Source organism: Eleginops maclovinus, chromosome 14 (assembly GCF_036324505.1).
Source record: "Eleginops maclovinus isolate JMC-PN-2008 ecotype Puerto Natales chromosome 14, JC_Emac_rtc_rv5, whole genome shotgun sequence".
Lineage (NCBI taxonomy): Eukaryota > Metazoa > Chordata > Actinopteri > Perciformes > Eleginopidae > Eleginops > Eleginops maclovinus.
The window spans coordinates 9,611,547-9,628,960 of NC_086362.1; the positions used below are offsets into that span (position 1 = coordinate 9,611,547).

At 40.7% G+C, this 17,414-nt stretch overlaps 1 protein-coding gene across 1 annotated transcript in view; it reads right to left on the bottom strand.

The window, feature by feature from the left end:
• Window positions 1-898: 898 nt before the first annotated feature.
• ppp2r5b (protein phosphatase 2, regulatory subunit B', beta) overlaps window positions 899-17,414 on the bottom strand; it is a 34,011-nt gene continuing 17,495 nt past the window's right edge. The window contains exons 2-13 of the mRNA XM_063900658.1: window positions 15,998-16,194; window positions 14,724-14,825; window positions 13,795-13,887; window positions 13,305-13,435; window positions 12,095-12,154; window positions 8,624-8,732; window positions 5,631-5,684; window positions 4,741-4,791; window positions 4,532-4,651; window positions 3,860-3,987; window positions 2,990-3,091; window positions 899-1,827 (exon numbers count right to left, since the gene is read on the bottom strand). Of these exons, the coding sequence (XP_063756728.1) occupies window positions 1,593-1,827; window positions 2,990-3,091; window positions 3,860-3,987; window positions 4,532-4,651; window positions 4,741-4,791; window positions 5,631-5,684; window positions 8,624-8,732; window positions 12,095-12,154; window positions 13,305-13,435; window positions 13,795-13,887; window positions 14,724-14,825; window positions 15,998-16,194 (1,382 nt within the window). The 3' untranslated portion in view covers window positions 899-1,592. The remainder of the gene's footprint in view (window positions 1,828-2,989; window positions 3,092-3,859; window positions 3,988-4,531; window positions 4,652-4,740; window positions 4,792-5,630; window positions 5,685-8,623; window positions 8,733-12,094; window positions 12,155-13,304; window positions 13,436-13,794; window positions 13,888-14,723; window positions 14,826-15,997; window positions 16,195-17,414) is intronic.

A 17,414-nucleotide genomic window follows, 5' to 3' on the forward strand; every position in this document is an offset into this window, starting at 1 on the left:
TGCGGCCCGCAGGCCATTTTGAATCGGCCCTCTGCAAATTCTAAAAGTATAATGCAATATGGCCCACAAATTAAACTTTCGCTTGTACTTCTCAAATATATATGTTCAAATATATTAATGAGCCCAACTTTCAAATAAATTCAGTCATTTCAAATGTAAAACATTTTCTAACAAATCTGAGTTGATAAACAAACTCATTTTGTGACTTTTGTGTTTTGTTAAGCAACACTGGATTAAAACACACATTTGTTTACAAGAAAGCTCCACTGGGCACCTTAACGCAAAATGATCTCTAAATATGGAATGTTTTTGGACTTTTTTACGAAATACCCCTTTAAAATCAAGCCTGTCGCACCACAAACATCCCGATTTTCAAAATAAAAGAAAAACCGTCACCCCCAGTCCAGTTCATTCCTCTCCTCTTTAAGGTCTGTTAAAGGGGAACTCGGCTGAATTCCAGCACTCACATTATGGCCGCGTACAGCTAGCGTGTGAATCCAGAATTCCAGCCGGCCTTCCCCTCTATGGTATCTGCTACACTAGTGTTTCTCCCATAATACACTACAGAAATATCCAGAGACATATGTATATATATAAAAACATTATCATCATCATCATCATCATCATCATCAGTAGTACTTAGAGTAGAGTAGAGTAGTAGTAGTAGAGTAACAAGTAAGAAGAAGTATTGTACTTTATATCATTATCATCATCTTCATCAGAGACTTTAGGCCCGACCAACCCGGCAGAATTTGAGAGGCACCAGAACCAGCTGTGTGTGTGTGTGTGTGTGTGTGTGTGTGTGTGTGTGTGTGTGTGTGTGTGTGTGTGTGTGTGTGTGTGTGTGTGTGTGTTTAGGGGTGTGTGTGTGTGTTGAACAAAAAATGGATGAAATAATTTGGTGCATCAACCGAGTGATTTTTTTTAGTTTGATACATTTTCTCTCTGCTCTGTCTACTCATATTTACAGTAAATATGTACCTGCGACTATGTGTGTGTTTCTGTGTGTCTGGTCTGTGCAGCAACAGTTTCGGGACATTTGTGTGAAATTGCTTCCTTTGTTTTATTGATTGTATTGTGCTGTCCACGCATGAAATAAGTATCTCTGAGCAAAAGATAAATACGCGGCCACAGTACAGACTCGGTTGGTTAAATATCAAGACAAGTTAGACACGTTAAACTTGGTAAGTGTTGCACCAAAAGAGAAATGTCTTCTCTTATTTTGAGGCTGATTTTAAGCAGGCCAGCTACCAATGTTTGGATACTGACCTGCAGTTAGGAACCAGCCGCTGATTAAAATGACAGTCTGCACTTCTGGGCAATATTCATCTTCTGATCTGCGACATGATGTGTGTACAGCAAAAAGTGAACCACTTTCACACAACTCTGTCAGAAAAAGAAAGGTGCAGCCTTTACCTCGGATCACTGAGCTTGTGCGCCTTTTCACAAAAAGCCACGCCCTCCATGATACAAGATAAAAAGGACTGTGGATTTGTTTTGTACCTTTTCTCTCCCAACACTTTTCACCATCAACCTTGTGTCTTCTCCCTGTCCCCTAACCCCCGTGCTATCCAATCTCCGTGGAGCAGCACCTAGGTGGCGCTCTCCCCGGCTCCAGAGGAAGAGGAGGCCCCGCTGGGCTTGGGCTCGGGCTGGTCGGAGTGAGCCGTCTGCGGGGACGAGGGGGTCGGCGGGTCCCCTCTCTCACCTCGCTCCTGGAGGTTGCGCTGGTTCCTGGCGGCCTCCGTGAGCATCTGCATCCTGCGGTCCTGGTGCTCCTCCAGACCCCGCCAGAGATCCGCACGCTCCCGCTCCCGCTTCATCTCTCTGGGGAGGCAGGAAGGGAGGAAGAGGATGAGCGAAAGGAGAGGCGGATGAGCTGCTGGAAACCTTTTTGCTGTATTGCTGGACTGAAAGTAAAAACTATGCTGATTTTCAGTGAATACCTAGATATATACATAGCTGAAAATATATATATAACTGATATGTTGCTGACAGACCACCTACTGCAAAGTCCATGTGCACTTAATTTCATTCTTAATTAATAAGAAAAAGTGGAAAAAAATAAAGGTTTTAGTTGAAACAAATAAATGTTAAAATGTCCTCAAACGTTTCTGTATGTAGTTCTCACAAATAAAGCAGACATACAGTATATAATCTAATAACAAACATGTCAGACAATAATCTCATAATAGTTGCAAGAAAGCTGCAAGGAAATACTCTCAGAAGGCTTTTAGTTATTGAGCAAAGTTATAGGGAATAATCCAATTTATGGTTGGAATTGAAAGCAATTGTTGAATAAATGGGAAACATTAAAAATGTAATTAAATCAAGCATGTTTTACGTACTGAAGTTATTCCCCAGGAGCAAAATAACAAATTGCTGGCTGAATTAAACCCTTTGTATGACGACAAAAGATGCAGCCTTGAGAAATCTATCAAAATAGCTTTGGCAATTAATGGGTTAATATATAAGGGTCTGTCAAATATGGGAAAAGGGAAACATTAAAAAGTGAATTTTCACAGGGATAGTCATGGTACATGCACAGCTTAATTACATAAGACAGACCAAGCCAATTAATAACCTTTACAGCGGTTAGTAAGCATTTTATTTGATTTAAAAAGAAAGACTAGAGCTATATTGCGTCTTTATGCTGCAGTAAACCAAGCCATGACACCGACTCCGCACTGAACTCACAGACTTCAATAGAACCCATTATATTCCCTTTAAAAGCCAGTGATGAATGAGTGGAATCATGATGTGATTCATGTTGAAAAGATGACCTAAGTGATAAATACTTACGCTGTGAAATATAATGTGATGGATAATGGAAGAAATACCATTCAAAACATGACTCAGGACCTCTGATCCGTCCTGTCTTTGTCACTGTACTATCCAGTGACACACACACACACACACGTTCGCACACACACACACACACACACACACACACACACACACACACACGTTCGCACACACACACACTTACTTCTGTTTCTCCACTTTGTAGGAGGCAGTGAGGTCATCAAACAACTTGCTGTTCATCTCCATGAAGGTCTTCAGTACGTTGTAGATCAGAGACACGATGGTCCTGAAAAAAGAAGATAGTGAACCTGGGTGCTCATCAGTCCCAATGCATTATGGGTAAGGAGTTAGAGGTTTGCAAGTGGGAGATTTACCCAGTGGCAAACATGTGTGTTAAATAAAACCTGTGAATCACTCATGTGTCCCTGGTAGATCATCAGCTCCGATGCTAACGTTTTTAGCATACACTTATACGATGGGAGGATTGTACATTTGTGTCACTGTTGGGTAGTTAGTGTTGCTAAGGGATACTCTTACGTAATAGGGGTGGCGGAGTGAGACACTACGGGAAAAACATTTTTTATCACAGTCCATTATGAGATTTTTGGCTATTTTGCTTCAATAACATGTTTTCTTTCAGACTTGCTGAAAGAAGACGTCCAAAACGCAAATATAAAGTTGAAAATTAGTCAGCAATCAACTGTGGAAGTTTCATGGGGATATCTATAAGACTTGGGAATTTAGTTTTTCTTTTATTATGTTCTTAGCCAGAAATCTCTTTTTCAGTAGCTCTTACACACCAAACATTCCAATATTCATTCCTATCTGCAATCTGATGGTTCTTTTATATGGGTTTGTCTTTTCTGATTTATGGAGGGTTCGTGAGATATCTCATACCCATACTGCCCCTAATCAACAAAAAAAAACCCTGATCAATTATGATTTGTGCTAGTGTGTGTGTGTGTGTGTGTGTGTGTGTGTGTGTGTGTGTGTGTGTGTGTGTGTGTGTGTGTGTGTGTGTGTGTGTGTGTGTGTGTGTGTGTGTGTGACTGACTGGTTCCAGTGCTCCTTGGAGACTCTGTACAGCGTGGCGAACACCAGCGGCAGGATGACTTGACAGTTCTCCTCGATCAGACTGAGGATGTACTCGTTGTTCCAGAAGTAAAGAGCCCGCTCCGCTACCTGAAACACAAACACACACACACACACACACACACACACACACACACACACACACACACACACACACACACACACACACACACACACACACACACACACACACACACACACACACACACACACACACACACACACACACACACACACACACAACCATTTATCAAAGATGTAACGTGATTGTTTCTATCAGGCGGTTGTTTGTGGCCACAGTTTCTGAAGTTATCCAAGTACCTGATCACGAGTGGATTGTTTTTTTTCTAGTGATATAATAAAATCTTTAGGCAATTAGTTGGATGTTTTTAGGGTTATTACTCCCAAAACTGTTTCATTTTGGGACTGTATTCCAAATGGGTATATTAAACTGTGTAGCCAATATACACGAACAAACACTCACCCCCTTGAGGACATAAATTGCCCCATTAAAACCTTTTTTTTTTTAATCCCACGGTCATTACAGCATACGATCACAAATTCTAATCGGGCTTTAGATCTAGAGCTCTACCTTTCCTATGGGTAAAATACTTAGGGTGTGTGTGGTGTGTACCTGGAAGTGAGGGCTGGAGATGCAGGCGGCAATCTGCTTGAAGAGCGGCTCCTGGACCCGGATGAACTGAGAGGGCTCGATCACATCCAGGATCTCCTCAATCTCCCCCAGGAACATCACCTGAACAAACACACACATCCGCACACATATTGATAATCAATACATTAAAGGACAGAAAATCTGAGTCTTTTTATGATTTCCTTTCTCACCTCTTTCTGCGTGCACGTTTTTGGCCAGTACTTGAGCAGCCCTCTGATGATCTGCAGAGAAAATATGAAGGACATTAATATGAATAAACACAGCAGCCTTTATATCAGCAGGGTGTCTGGCTGACGTCCATCTGTGCCATCGCCGTTAACTCAGAATCATACTCTGGCTGGCGCATTAACAAATACGTTATAAACTTTGTACTTTGTACTGTGTTGATCGTTGCCAAATGAACAATTGGGTTCTAGCAAATGCTCCTAATTCAACCTATACACAGTTGCGTTGACACTGTTGACACAGGACTAACACTGGTTATAATCTTTGATGTTCATCAGACTTCAGTTTATTACTACTTGAGTCTTACTTCACAGTTTTGTCCATCACTTACAACTTTTGTTTTAACTGTGAGGGTAAAGAATTGTGTACTTTTTTATTTTTAAACTGCAAATCAAGTTTATTTATATGACACAAGTCAATTGAAAGGGCTTTTTAAAAAAAAGATTAAAGGCATTAAGATATATAACAGAAAACAACATTTAAATTGATAATTAAAAAGACTCCTGGGGGAAATATCCGGTTCAGGGCATGTAAAGCCAATGACTATGTTTCTTGGAAATTCCCCATTAGGGATCTAGCTGATTGAAGGCTTATTAACTTTTTGCCAGGAATCAGATCTTTCTTTCGGCTTCATCTTTTTGTCCAGCACCATAGAGCACATTTACTACACTTGTTTGAGCGTGAAAGGACCCGGGGGCCTTTCCTTTTGGTAAAGATCAAAGCAATTACCTTGGTTGGTAGAAATGATGGCCAAAACTTGACAACCAATATGCTTTAAATTGAACGAGAAAGTGTGATGTAGTAAATACAGTAATGTGGGGAAACACAGTCTTACGTATTCAGTCACTGTAGCATCTTTCTCCATAAACTGCACCACACAGTAGGCCAGCTGTAAGGAAAGAGGAGACGTGGTTAGAACACACACACACACACACACACACACACACACACACACACACACACACACACACACACACACACACACACACACACACACACACACACACACACACACACACACACACACACACACACACACACACACATTCCCTGAAGCTGTCAAGGAGACAATGGGGATCTTAGCACTTATCCCTCAGGATTAAACCCGGCTAAAGATCGAAAAGGCAAGTTTTCCAATGGGAGATGTTTGTCACGAGTATGTGTCTGTGTGTGTGTCTGTGTGTGTCTGCTTGTGTGTGTGTGTGTGTGTTACTTCTTCTACATCAGCCCTTGTCTCATCTTATACGATCTGGCAATCATTTCCTATTATTCACGAGTGTGTGCGTACATACATGCGTGTGTGTGTTTTGCGGTTGCCCCCTCCACCCCGGCCGGTTGCCGTGGCGAGTGGGCACCGTGGCGACGGAGACTGTGTGTGCGTGTGTTTACTTCGGAAGGAGTGATGTCACACACACATGAAGTCCCTTAAGGGCAATGTGAGATAGAGGTTAGACCTCCTGTCTCTGCCTCTCTGTCTCTGTCCTATTTTTACCTTTGCCTTTTTCAACTTATTACTCTACTGGTTCATTTTACCACTTTCAGATAAGTATGTTCATGTCATCAATGCACAAGTACACTGGATTGTCGAATTCTACAGTTAGACAGTAAAGGTTGTGTACGTTCACATTACTAGTGTTTGGCTTTTACTTTCTTTTAGTTGTGAACATCCACAGCTTTCACCTTTTTCTTACCCCGTCTAATCCCTTTTCTCTCTTCTGTTCTCGCTCCATCCCTAACTTTCCTGTCCCGAACTCGCACCACAACATGGTAACAGAAGCAGAGGATTCAAAAAAAGGAGGAATGAAAGCAGGGAAGTCAGGTTTAAAAGAAAAGCAGGAAAAAGAGGAGGATTAAAGTGAAGGTACTGATCGGTCAAAATACTAAGTATCAGTGAGACCTTAAGAAGCCTCTTGGGGTAAATATGTTGGATTCTGTTGTCAGGCAAGGATTACGGAGGTTGTAGTCTTTTTAAGGTTTACATTTTATCCATATTTATATGTGAAGATGACAGGTTGGATAAGGGACTATTTTTAGGGGTGAATTCATTCTAGAGGGCTCTGATGCTGGCTGCTTGTCTGCACATTTCACCTTTTACTCTGGCTGGCAGACAACTCACTGCTCCATAGCCTCTCTGTAAACTGGACTTAGCATGCACTCCTTCACACTTAGCATTGTACATTTACACTATATTATTTTTGCCTTTTTGTACATTTGTGTATTTCATTTTCATTTTCATTCATTTTTATTTTATTATTTTTTAGTTCTTATTATTTGTATTTGTTTTCCTTCTCTTAGTATTTCGCCGTTGCAACGCAAACATTTCCCAGTTTGGGATAAATAAAGTACTTCTGATTCTGATTCTGATTTTACTATCACTGCCAACCAGTGGTTGACGAAGTTTTCAGATGCTTTATTGAGTAAAAGTACCAATACATTATTGCCAAAATACTTCTTCTTACTACAAGTAAAAGTTATAGTTCAAAATCTTACTTTAGTAAAAGTACAAAAGTATTCTCATCAAAATGTACTTAAAGTATAACAAGCAAAAGTATTCGAAAAATAGCTTTTATGTATAGGTTACATTTCTATATAATATTTTACAGACATTTTTGTTAAAAGCTAAAGTTGTTTATAAATGTAGTGGAGTAAAATTACATTATTTCCCTTTTAAATGTAGTGCAGTGGAAGTATAATGTAGCATAAAATGGAATTACTCCAGAAAAGTGCACTACTTAGTAAATCTCCTTAGTAATTTCCCATCAGTAAAAAGGAAACACTTGTTTCTTAGCATTAAAAACATATATGTCAGCTCCACTTTAAAATAATTACTCTTTTATGTGCTTAAAATATTAAAGCACTGGATTTGCTTTTTGCCATTTTGAAGCATGACGCGTAACCTTGGTAATGCTTCACATTATAGCTGTTACTACAATCCAGTGAGATGAATAAAAATGAGAAAAGGCCACAGGAAGGATGACTGAAAGTGTCTGAAAACCAAAGAGATAAATCAAAGGTGCTGCTGTGATATAACATCTTGATATTAATATCCAGAACTAGGTCACTCATGCAGAGCCACGCCTACCAAGCACAAACTGCTGTCCACCATAACTGTATCCCCCGTGACCCTGTCAAACTGAGAGTGTGTTTGAGTGTGTGAATAATGTATGTGTGTGAACCACAGGGAGAGACGGGGAGGAGAAATGTAGGGCACGGTGATGCTGAGCCTCAGAATACACACACAATATCAAGTATGTGTGGCAGAAACTAAATGCACACACCAAAAACTGGCTGCCATCTGCGTTGTCAAATATTATCATAACACAAACACACATTCACGTACACAAACACACCGAAGGCCAACACACATGAGTGTAATTCAAAGGTGAGTCTCTGCAGCATTATCTTTGACCCAACTCTGCCTCCTAGTGGCACATCAGAGACATTGCAGGAAGAAGACTCATGGAAATTGATTTGTTATGGAATGATAAGAACTAACTCTTCTTGTTAGTAGAAAGATCATAAAATAAAATAAAAGTCAGTTCGATTATATGACAGTTGGCGGGAGTAAGGTCTCGTTATTCGTAGTTGAAGCTTACTGATTTCTACATTTCTAGGCAAACACAAAACATTAATCCAAGTTCAGTTTTTTCTGTCTGTTCAAGTTGCTTCTTGACTAAAAACTATCATTAGAATATGATCAAAATATCAGAAATAACCTTAATGTGAACCCCTTGAAAGACATATAAATACACATGGAAGAAATATTGCAACAAATATTTACAAATTAAGACAATTAAATACTGGAGTATGCATGGAAATGTCCCTGACCTGTGCATGGAAGATGGAAAGGGACTTTGCCGTGTGTAGCGGGATGAGAACCCGGACCAGGAACTGCTTGTGTTCGGCCTTCAGGGGCAGGGCGAATCCGTTTATGATGCTGGAGGAGGGAGGAAGGATAGGTACATACAGTTTAAATATGTTCACTTTGTGGCATTTTAACTCTTTTTAAAATCATGTTTGCTTTCTTCCTGAACAAGGTTATGCTTTTGGTATGTTCACTTTATAGACAATAATTAAATAGACATGTATTTACCAACAAACGTCACAATCAACCCCTTAATCTACTATTTACGTCAATGGATGTATTATTGTACAGGCTACAGGGCGACCTACCAAATATGAGTCAAAAAGACATACATCAACCAAGGAGGGATTGAAAATGTCTACAAACAAACATAAAACGATGATAGAGAGACACAGACAGACTCATGATGACTATGGAAAAGAACATAACGACCATAAAGAGACAAACAACGCCTACACAAAATGACTACAATAGACAACAAATAAGACAACAAAGACACCTAATAACTGCAAAGAGAGGCAAAATGACTACATGAGTGTCTCTTAGAACTTGTTTTGGGTCTCTAAAAAGTGGCGCAGAGCAACAGCTAAGAGACACAAATGACTACAAAAGGGGAAAAACAACTACAGACAAATAAAAAATGCAAAAACTATTGTAAACACAAATTAACAACAGCTTAAAGAGACAAAAGGAGCCCCACAACATTACTACAGAAAAAGGGGGGAAAACAGCTAGAAATAGTTGTCCGTGTTGCTTCTATGTAGGAGCGGTGGCAGGGCCTTTCTGCATGTGCCCAGGGGCCATCTGTCTCACAATCCTTCCATGTTCACATCTGTGTGTGAATGTGTGTGTGTTGAAGTCTATTCTTGTAGTGTGTCCATTTCCAAGTGACTGGACAAATGTGAGGTCTGCTGTTCACCGCTGCACTGACTGGGGGGAGGGGTGGGAACTAAACCTGGAGTGTGACTCTTATTTACCTGTCTGTCTGCCTTCATTTTCTATTAGCATCTTTGTTTGAAAGATGATTTCTTCAATACATTTCCCTCCAGCTGTTCCTCTGATCTCTCCCTCAGCCTCCTCCTCTCTTCTGCCTCTCCGTCTCTCTCTCTTTCCCTTCCTGTACAATGCATCCTCCCTCGCCCATCCCTCTCTCCGTGTGTGGGAGGAGCTATAAATACCTCTGTTACCACCAACATGAATACAAACCTCTCTCTCCTCGCCTGCTCTCCTCTTCTGACTCACTCATCCTCTCTCCACCCCCCCCCCCCCCCCCACACACACACACACACACACAACCCTCCCTCCATTTTCTCACCTTGGATTCATCCTCTTCTCTACCTCCCCCTCTTTTTTCTACATTAACCCACATTCTGAAACTTCAAAAGCCATTGACACTTCCTTTCACGGTTTTGGTCAGATGGAATGGTAGACACGAGGAGAACGTTTTCAGATTGTGTATGAATTTAGTGAAATATTAAGTATTAGCTCTTTCAGATCATTCCAGTTTTTGAATACAAAACGTATTTAAATTCTGTTTACTTTTTTCTATGCCACACATCACTAACGATTATTTAAAGTCTAATTAGTGTCTTCAGGATGAAATACAAAGAAGGACTAGATTCCAGCACTGAATGCCCTTGAGAAAAATTAATATCTAGCACTGATTTGTTTGTTTTTTGGTTTGTTTGCTTAGGATTTATCGTCTTCTATCACCCTATGTTAATTCTGTCTTTGTCAATCTCTTTGTGTCTAAACTTCTATCAACATGTCTGTTTATGTATGTCAATTTGAAACAAGTTGCTAGCTTCTCTGTCTCAAACATTGTATTTGGGACACATTAATTTGTATGGTTGTATGCACTTTCTTCCTTTTAAAAAGGGAATCAACAACCCTCTCCTGTTATGGCACTAGCATCACAAAACCACTTCAGACATAGCCAGCTAACTAGCTTTCTGTAAGGTAGCTTACATTTTTACCCAGCATTAAAGTAAAAAATCCACTATTAACAGCAACAGCTTTCTTAATATCAGAGTTAAGATTAGAGAATACCTTTTGTTTCCCAGCTCTATACTTTCAATATGAAACAAGAGTTTCTGAGGGGTTTTGTTCTCTCAGCAATGTTTTTTTTTAAACACTCGAAAATAGGCCTTACCCATCTCTTACAATGCTAGTTCATATCAAGAGACACACGTGCCTTGGGAACACATGGATAAACCTGTTAAAAAGTTCCTTCAGATGAAGACACACAACTATGAGATGAGAAAATAGATGTTATGGTCATGCTAACGTTAGCCAACAGTAGCTTCATTTGTTAGCTTCACTTTATTGCTGAGTCATCCAAGCTCAGGAACACAAGTGCAGTCCGCATCTGCTTTGATAGTATTCAACAATAAAAGATTGTCTCCTTGAAAGGAAAACAAATGTATATTGCTTTATTTTGGGAGCGACAGAAAGAAACAGTATCCTCTCATTTATTTAGCTCAACAAGGCCACATGCTACGTACCTTGCCAGCTAAATACTGTGGTTATGATGTGAGTTAAGACCTTATGCTAAGCTAAGTTAGCTATGCCCAGACTTTAGTTTAGTAATGCACAAACATGGGGTTGTTTCTTCTTTCAGTATTCTGCATTCGGAGGAGATGAGGAAAACACACTTTAGGAGTATTTAGGGTGGCCAGACGTCCGGCTTTAGGCCGGACAGTCCGGCTTTTCAATGCCCTGTCCGGCGTCCGGCGCAGCATCAAGCCGGACACGTATTTGTCCTCCTTCTTGACAAATATGCATCCGGCTTGATGCTGCGCCGCCCTAGGAGTATTACAGATTTTGTTTGTATTCGTTCTCCATATCGTCCCTTCCATTTCTTTGTCTTTATTACTGTCACCTCACATTGATTTGCTTACGAGCACAGGCAGAGAGTGGGACATGTTGTTTATTAGCCCCTTGCTCTCTCAATTCTATCTTTCTCATATTTCTTTTTACTGGTTCTAGAAAAGAGCAATAAACCACACAAACCTCTGAGTCAGTTCCATTTATGTATTTAACCTCCCTTCCTTCCTGCCAAACCCCCAGCTTTACTAATTCTCCCCCTGCCTTACAACTAATTTCTCACTGTCAAGCTCTGAACACACAGTTGTTTTTACCTGATAAGAACGAAGCAACTAGGATAATGAATCAAAAATTAAATGCTTTTTGTTTATTGTATTCAGCTGTTGCAGTTATGCTTTGTTGACATTTTTCGTAGTTGCTCAATTCACTGAGTTACCAGCTGTCTGTTGAATAGGAGCAGCTGGCCAAGAACAGTTTGTGTGTATAAGTGTGTGTGTGTGTTCCCACTCAAAATCCAAATGCATTCATTAAGCCATGATATACTACAAAGTATACTTTCCTCCATAGCAGCAGCACTAAAATGTGTGTGTGTGATAATGGATACGAACCTGCCAAGGATTTCCAGAAGCTCCGCGACTCCGTTGAAGTGCTCAGTTTCATATATGAACCTAAAAACAAAAAACACATGTTTCAAACTCATGCATCAGTAGATTAAGCAACCGTTGTAAGTCCAAAAAGGTAAAAGCAACTACAGAATGATTGCATTTTTCTCAAGGAATAAAACATAGTATAGAGTGTTGCAGGGACCACATATTTTTGTAAGTTAGCATGACCCTGGTTCCCTCAACAAAAAGCTAAAATGTGTATAATTCCTTCCCATTCCTGCAGGGTTTGCTTTAATATCTTTCTGTGCTGCGTCTGTTACCTCTGTGATGTTTAGAGAGAAAGCTTAGCAGATTTATTTAAAATGTAAAAACAATGATATTAAAACCAGTTATCTGGGACAGAAAAAGAGTGTGTTGCTGTGCTTGAATTATTTTGCAAACACGACAATTCAGGAACACTTGGTGGGATGAAACATGAATTTACATCACAGCACTCTTGTTAGTCAGAGCTGTTTAACTAATTATTCGAGGAGATTTATGTCACAACACCATGATTCAACACTTTGGATCGGTGCAGGAGCGAGATGCGAGGACTAAATGTGCACAGTCATATTTATGCATGCCGCCCTGTTTGTGTGCATGTGTGGCAGAATACTACTTGAGCCAGAAAATACTGCATGTAGCATGTTTTGCTTCTTACAAGTGAAACGTCTTCTCTGTGTCTATTCTTATGCACCATAGGCTTCAGATTGTCCAGACTGTAATTATGAGCAGCTGTGTGGGAAAACTGTTAACGTCAGCATCCTAGGTGTAGTTCAGAGTCAGCAAAAGACCTACAGAAGTCACCATCACTAACGGCTACACATAACAAATCCAGTATCATTACTAGGATTTATTCAACTAATTAAAAAGGAGCTTAACACTGTTTGTGTCTGGTTTCCCTACAAAAGTATAGCACATTTTGTCTTGTAAGACAAGCAAAGAGGGTAACCAAACAATGTGTGAGGTTTTCCCAAATTTTAGATAGTGAAACACTTAGATCATAACGCAAATTATAACGCACCAAGCTAAAATGATGCATTACAGGGTTAAAAAGGCTGCGTTTCTCCCTGCTGATGGTCTTTGTTGGCTCACATTTGATTTATTGATGTTAAAGGGGCTATAAATAGCACTGTTAAGTCCTGTGCATTGGATTGATGGATTGGGCCTGTACCTGAGGAAGATGTTGTTGATCTGTTTGCGGATGTAGGCTCGGAGTCCCAGTAATTTTCCATAGACACGGTGCAGGATGGTCTTTAGGTACTCCCTCTCCCTGGGGTCCTCGCTGTCAAACAGCTCCAGCAGCTGCACACAGAGGAGATAATTACAAATACAGAATAACCTTCTCACTCCTACATTCAAATTTGCGGGAACATTTCATGGTGGTATTTTTACCCACCAAAATGTATATTACAAAGTGATTTTTAATCCATTACTAAACCAGGATTCAAGAGAAAGATTACACGACAAGAACTGTGGAGTCTCTTCGTCAATTTTTTATACATGCCCCAACTTAGATAACTACATTTGGGAGTGGGGATATTACTAGGCTCTAACTTTTCAAAGAAGAGCTTAATTTATTTATACCCCTCCATTTATCAAGATTTTAGAAACATCCCAGAGTTTTGGATTTGACGAACTGCAAGAAGAGATTAGACGATTACCTGCAGAACAAACTTCTGGTCGACGTAGCGCTTGGCCATGGAGGGCTGGAAGTCCGGGCTCTCCAGGAAACGCAGAAAGAACTCGTACACCAGCTAATGGAGGCACACACAGCAAGAGATTAGAAGTCAACTATTCTCAGTGTTTGTATCCCACAGGAACAGTTTGACATTTGGTGAATTATTCATTTTATGACAAGAGTTGGAAGAGAAGATAATAACACTCTTGTGTCTGTAAAGAGTGGTGTCAATCATTTCATCCAACTCTTGGCAAAAAACCATACAAATGTTGTTGCTGCTCTAGGTAACAGGATGAACTCTCAAAATGGCAGAACTTCAGTAATTTGTTTGAAAAATCTGAGTTTAGGTCCACAGAAATCTTAAAAGTTGACATCAGACAACGTAATCTGCCAGCTTTAAGCTCAAGTTTATACCAAAAAGATCCTATCTAAGCCAGAAAAGAAAGAAGATTTTTGCTACATGACACATTTTGGAATTCACACTTTCGATTCATCTCGTCCTGAAGGAGTATAAGTGACTGCACACCACACACTAAAATGTCATCTGGGCAAGGGAATTGAGAAAATGTGAATTTCTTCTTAGCGAGAGCTCCTGTTTCTAATTCCCGCTGAGAAAACAGGTACATTTGGGCATTAAAATGTTGCATTGAACAGCAGATCTAAATGAAATGAAGGATCTCAGGTACAAATATGTGCAGGAAGTGCTGAATGTTGCATTAAAAGCAACACCTGGGAGATGTGTGCTTTATGGCATTGTCCACCATCGCAAATACAGTATGTATAATATATAGTAGGACCTATTTGTCAAGGTAATTACTGACTCTGCATTTGTTTCACTTTGTTTCTTTTACCTCTGGGGGGGAAAACGCATGAAAGCATGTACATTTTTCGACCGCAACATGAACAGTGTACCTGCAGATGCGGCCAGGAGGCTTCGAGTGTTGGCTCATCTTCCTCAGGGTCAAACTCTGGATTCTCGCTCGGTGGGAGGGTCCGGAAGATATTTACTGAGATCTGGAAAAGGGAGAGGTAGAAAGGCAGATTAGAAAGAGACAAATGACATACAGTACAGTCCTGTTATTGTGAGAAAAGTGGGCTTCTATCAATTAAATCTGATATTATGACTTCAGTTGACTGTGTTTGAGGCTGTTCTGTGTTTTAGAGAAACTGTATAGCGTTGCAACCCGACTGCCAGCAGAGTCATGATTTATTCAGAAAGAGCATTTCCATTGGCCATTTAGTGCATAAACTACAATGCAAAAAGCAAATGAGCTAAACCCCAAAGCCCCAATTCAGCATTATTGTCTTGCTGCTCCTTCTCTCCGTACATATGCTTGCATTAGAACGTTTTACTGCACAGCTCATTTCTCATAGTGTTAATCTAGCTTGGATTTGAGAAAGGTCATAAACATGCATTTCTGAGGGATAACGAAAATAAAATAACATTTTGACTTTTTCTCTAACCTTCCTCCTGTCTTACATATATTCTCTTGCACTGCCTTTAGCTCTAACCTATGCACTTATTAGAATCTTCTTTCAAGGTTTTTATTTTACCTTGTGGCCACACATTAAAGCTTTTCCCTCTTTCCTTTCATCCCATCCTCTATCATATCAGCATTTTCGAATCCTCTGGGTATAGTGACTCCATAGCATAAGCTCTATCTTCTGCTCGCTTCACCTTCTCTCCTCAATCCTTTTTTCCCTTTCCTCCTTTTCATATCCTCTGGGACTTGCGTTGGTGTGCACACATTTTCCACCACACTCTATCGTTCCTGTCCATCCCTCCCTTTCCCGCCATCTGTGCAGCCTATTGCTGCTTAGCACCCTTTGCAAATTATCACTCCTCACTATCCTTTTATTAAAGCCTCAGCAGGATATCACACCGTCTCTCTAAATGTCTTCTAAATGTTGCGCTTGATGAGGATTGTAGGAACCCTGCTTGTCCTTCTGGGTGCTCAAATGTTCTTCCCTTCACCTATCCATCCGCCAGTCAATCATCCATCCCTCCCCTCCTACCATGTGCAGTTCTAGGGGGGGGGGGGGGGGGGGGGGGCAAATGGACAACTTTAAAAAGATCTTGAACACTGTATTTTCCTCCCTTGTCCAGAATTAAATGTGTCCTTCTCGTTCATTAACTGGCCCCAGCACGGCCACCCTAGTAATATTGGTCTGCTATTGCCTCCTACCATCTTTATGGCCTCGGGGTACAGAGGCTCTATGAGAACTCCTCTGCTCGTGGCCACGCTCTCCACCAGCTCGTTGAGCGCCGCGCGTTTGATCTCCTTCCCCTTCAGGTCGGCCACGCAGTCCAGGAAATCAAACAGCACGCAGCACTGCTGCAGCTTCTTACAGAACAGGTCATGTAACTCTGCCACCGGGGCGTCTGCAGGTGTGAGGGGTGGGAAGGGAGAAAGAGAGAGAGAGACAATAAGTTCAATGACAGAAAAAAAGGCAGAGCCAAATCCTATAGCGTTCCTGAAAGGCGCGTTGTGTTGGGTAGTGAATCGTTTGACAGTGGGAGTGTTGGAGTACACAGAGATGTATTCTCTAGGCTACATCTTCTCTCAAAGGTAATGAGGGAAAGAGCAGACTCTTACTCTATAAACACATTTGTACACACCCACACACAGAGGCTTCCTCCATGCACACACACATGTCCACACACAGCTCCTTCCAGAGGGCTGTGTTGCATCTCAGTCCTATTACCTGTCGGGTTCATTCAGCAGACCTGTTTGTCACAATGAAACGTCCTGCTGCCGGCCGTCTGATTAAAACCTTGTTCCTCTGAAAAACAACTCTCCTCACAGATGTAGGGAAAGTGGCTGATAGCCATGGATTACTAAAGTCATGCAGTGAGTTTAAAATTGATTCCACAGGCCTGAGAAGGTGGGAATCTTTAGCACCTCAGGATCGCGAGGCAAAATGTAAAGAAATGAAACACTAACAAAGAGCTACAGGCTTTGACAGCAGCCAAATGGGAATGCTTGGTTCTTTTCCTATGAAACCAGATGATTGATGACTCCAAGGCTAAATATAGCAGTGAAATATTCAACATTTATATTCCTCTATAAGTGAGATGTATGTGAGCAATAATATGCTGATCTATTTAGAGATAAATTATATGAAAAGACACATGAGATATGAAAAATGGATCGTCTTGGCAACAAATTTTACGTTTTTTTCCAGCAGAGTGTTGCAGGTGTTTAGGCTGTACATATATATATATTCATGACACAAGATATGACCTGTTTGTCAGGAATTAAACTCATTGGTCTACATTCTGCATGTAACTGTTATTACACACACACACACACACACACACACACACACACACACACACACACACACACACACACACACACACACACACACACACACACACACACACACACACACACACACACACACACAGCGCTGTCTACACACCGGTTGCCTTACAGACGCCTTCATGCATTCCTCTGGGGGCGGGTCGTCAGTTTTATCTGCTTTATCTGTTGCTACTTTTAATTTCTATCTATCAGGAACGATTAATCAATAACAAAATATTCTTAAATTGCAGCCTTATATACAAAATTTGTGGAACCCCAAAAATGAAAGTTGTCT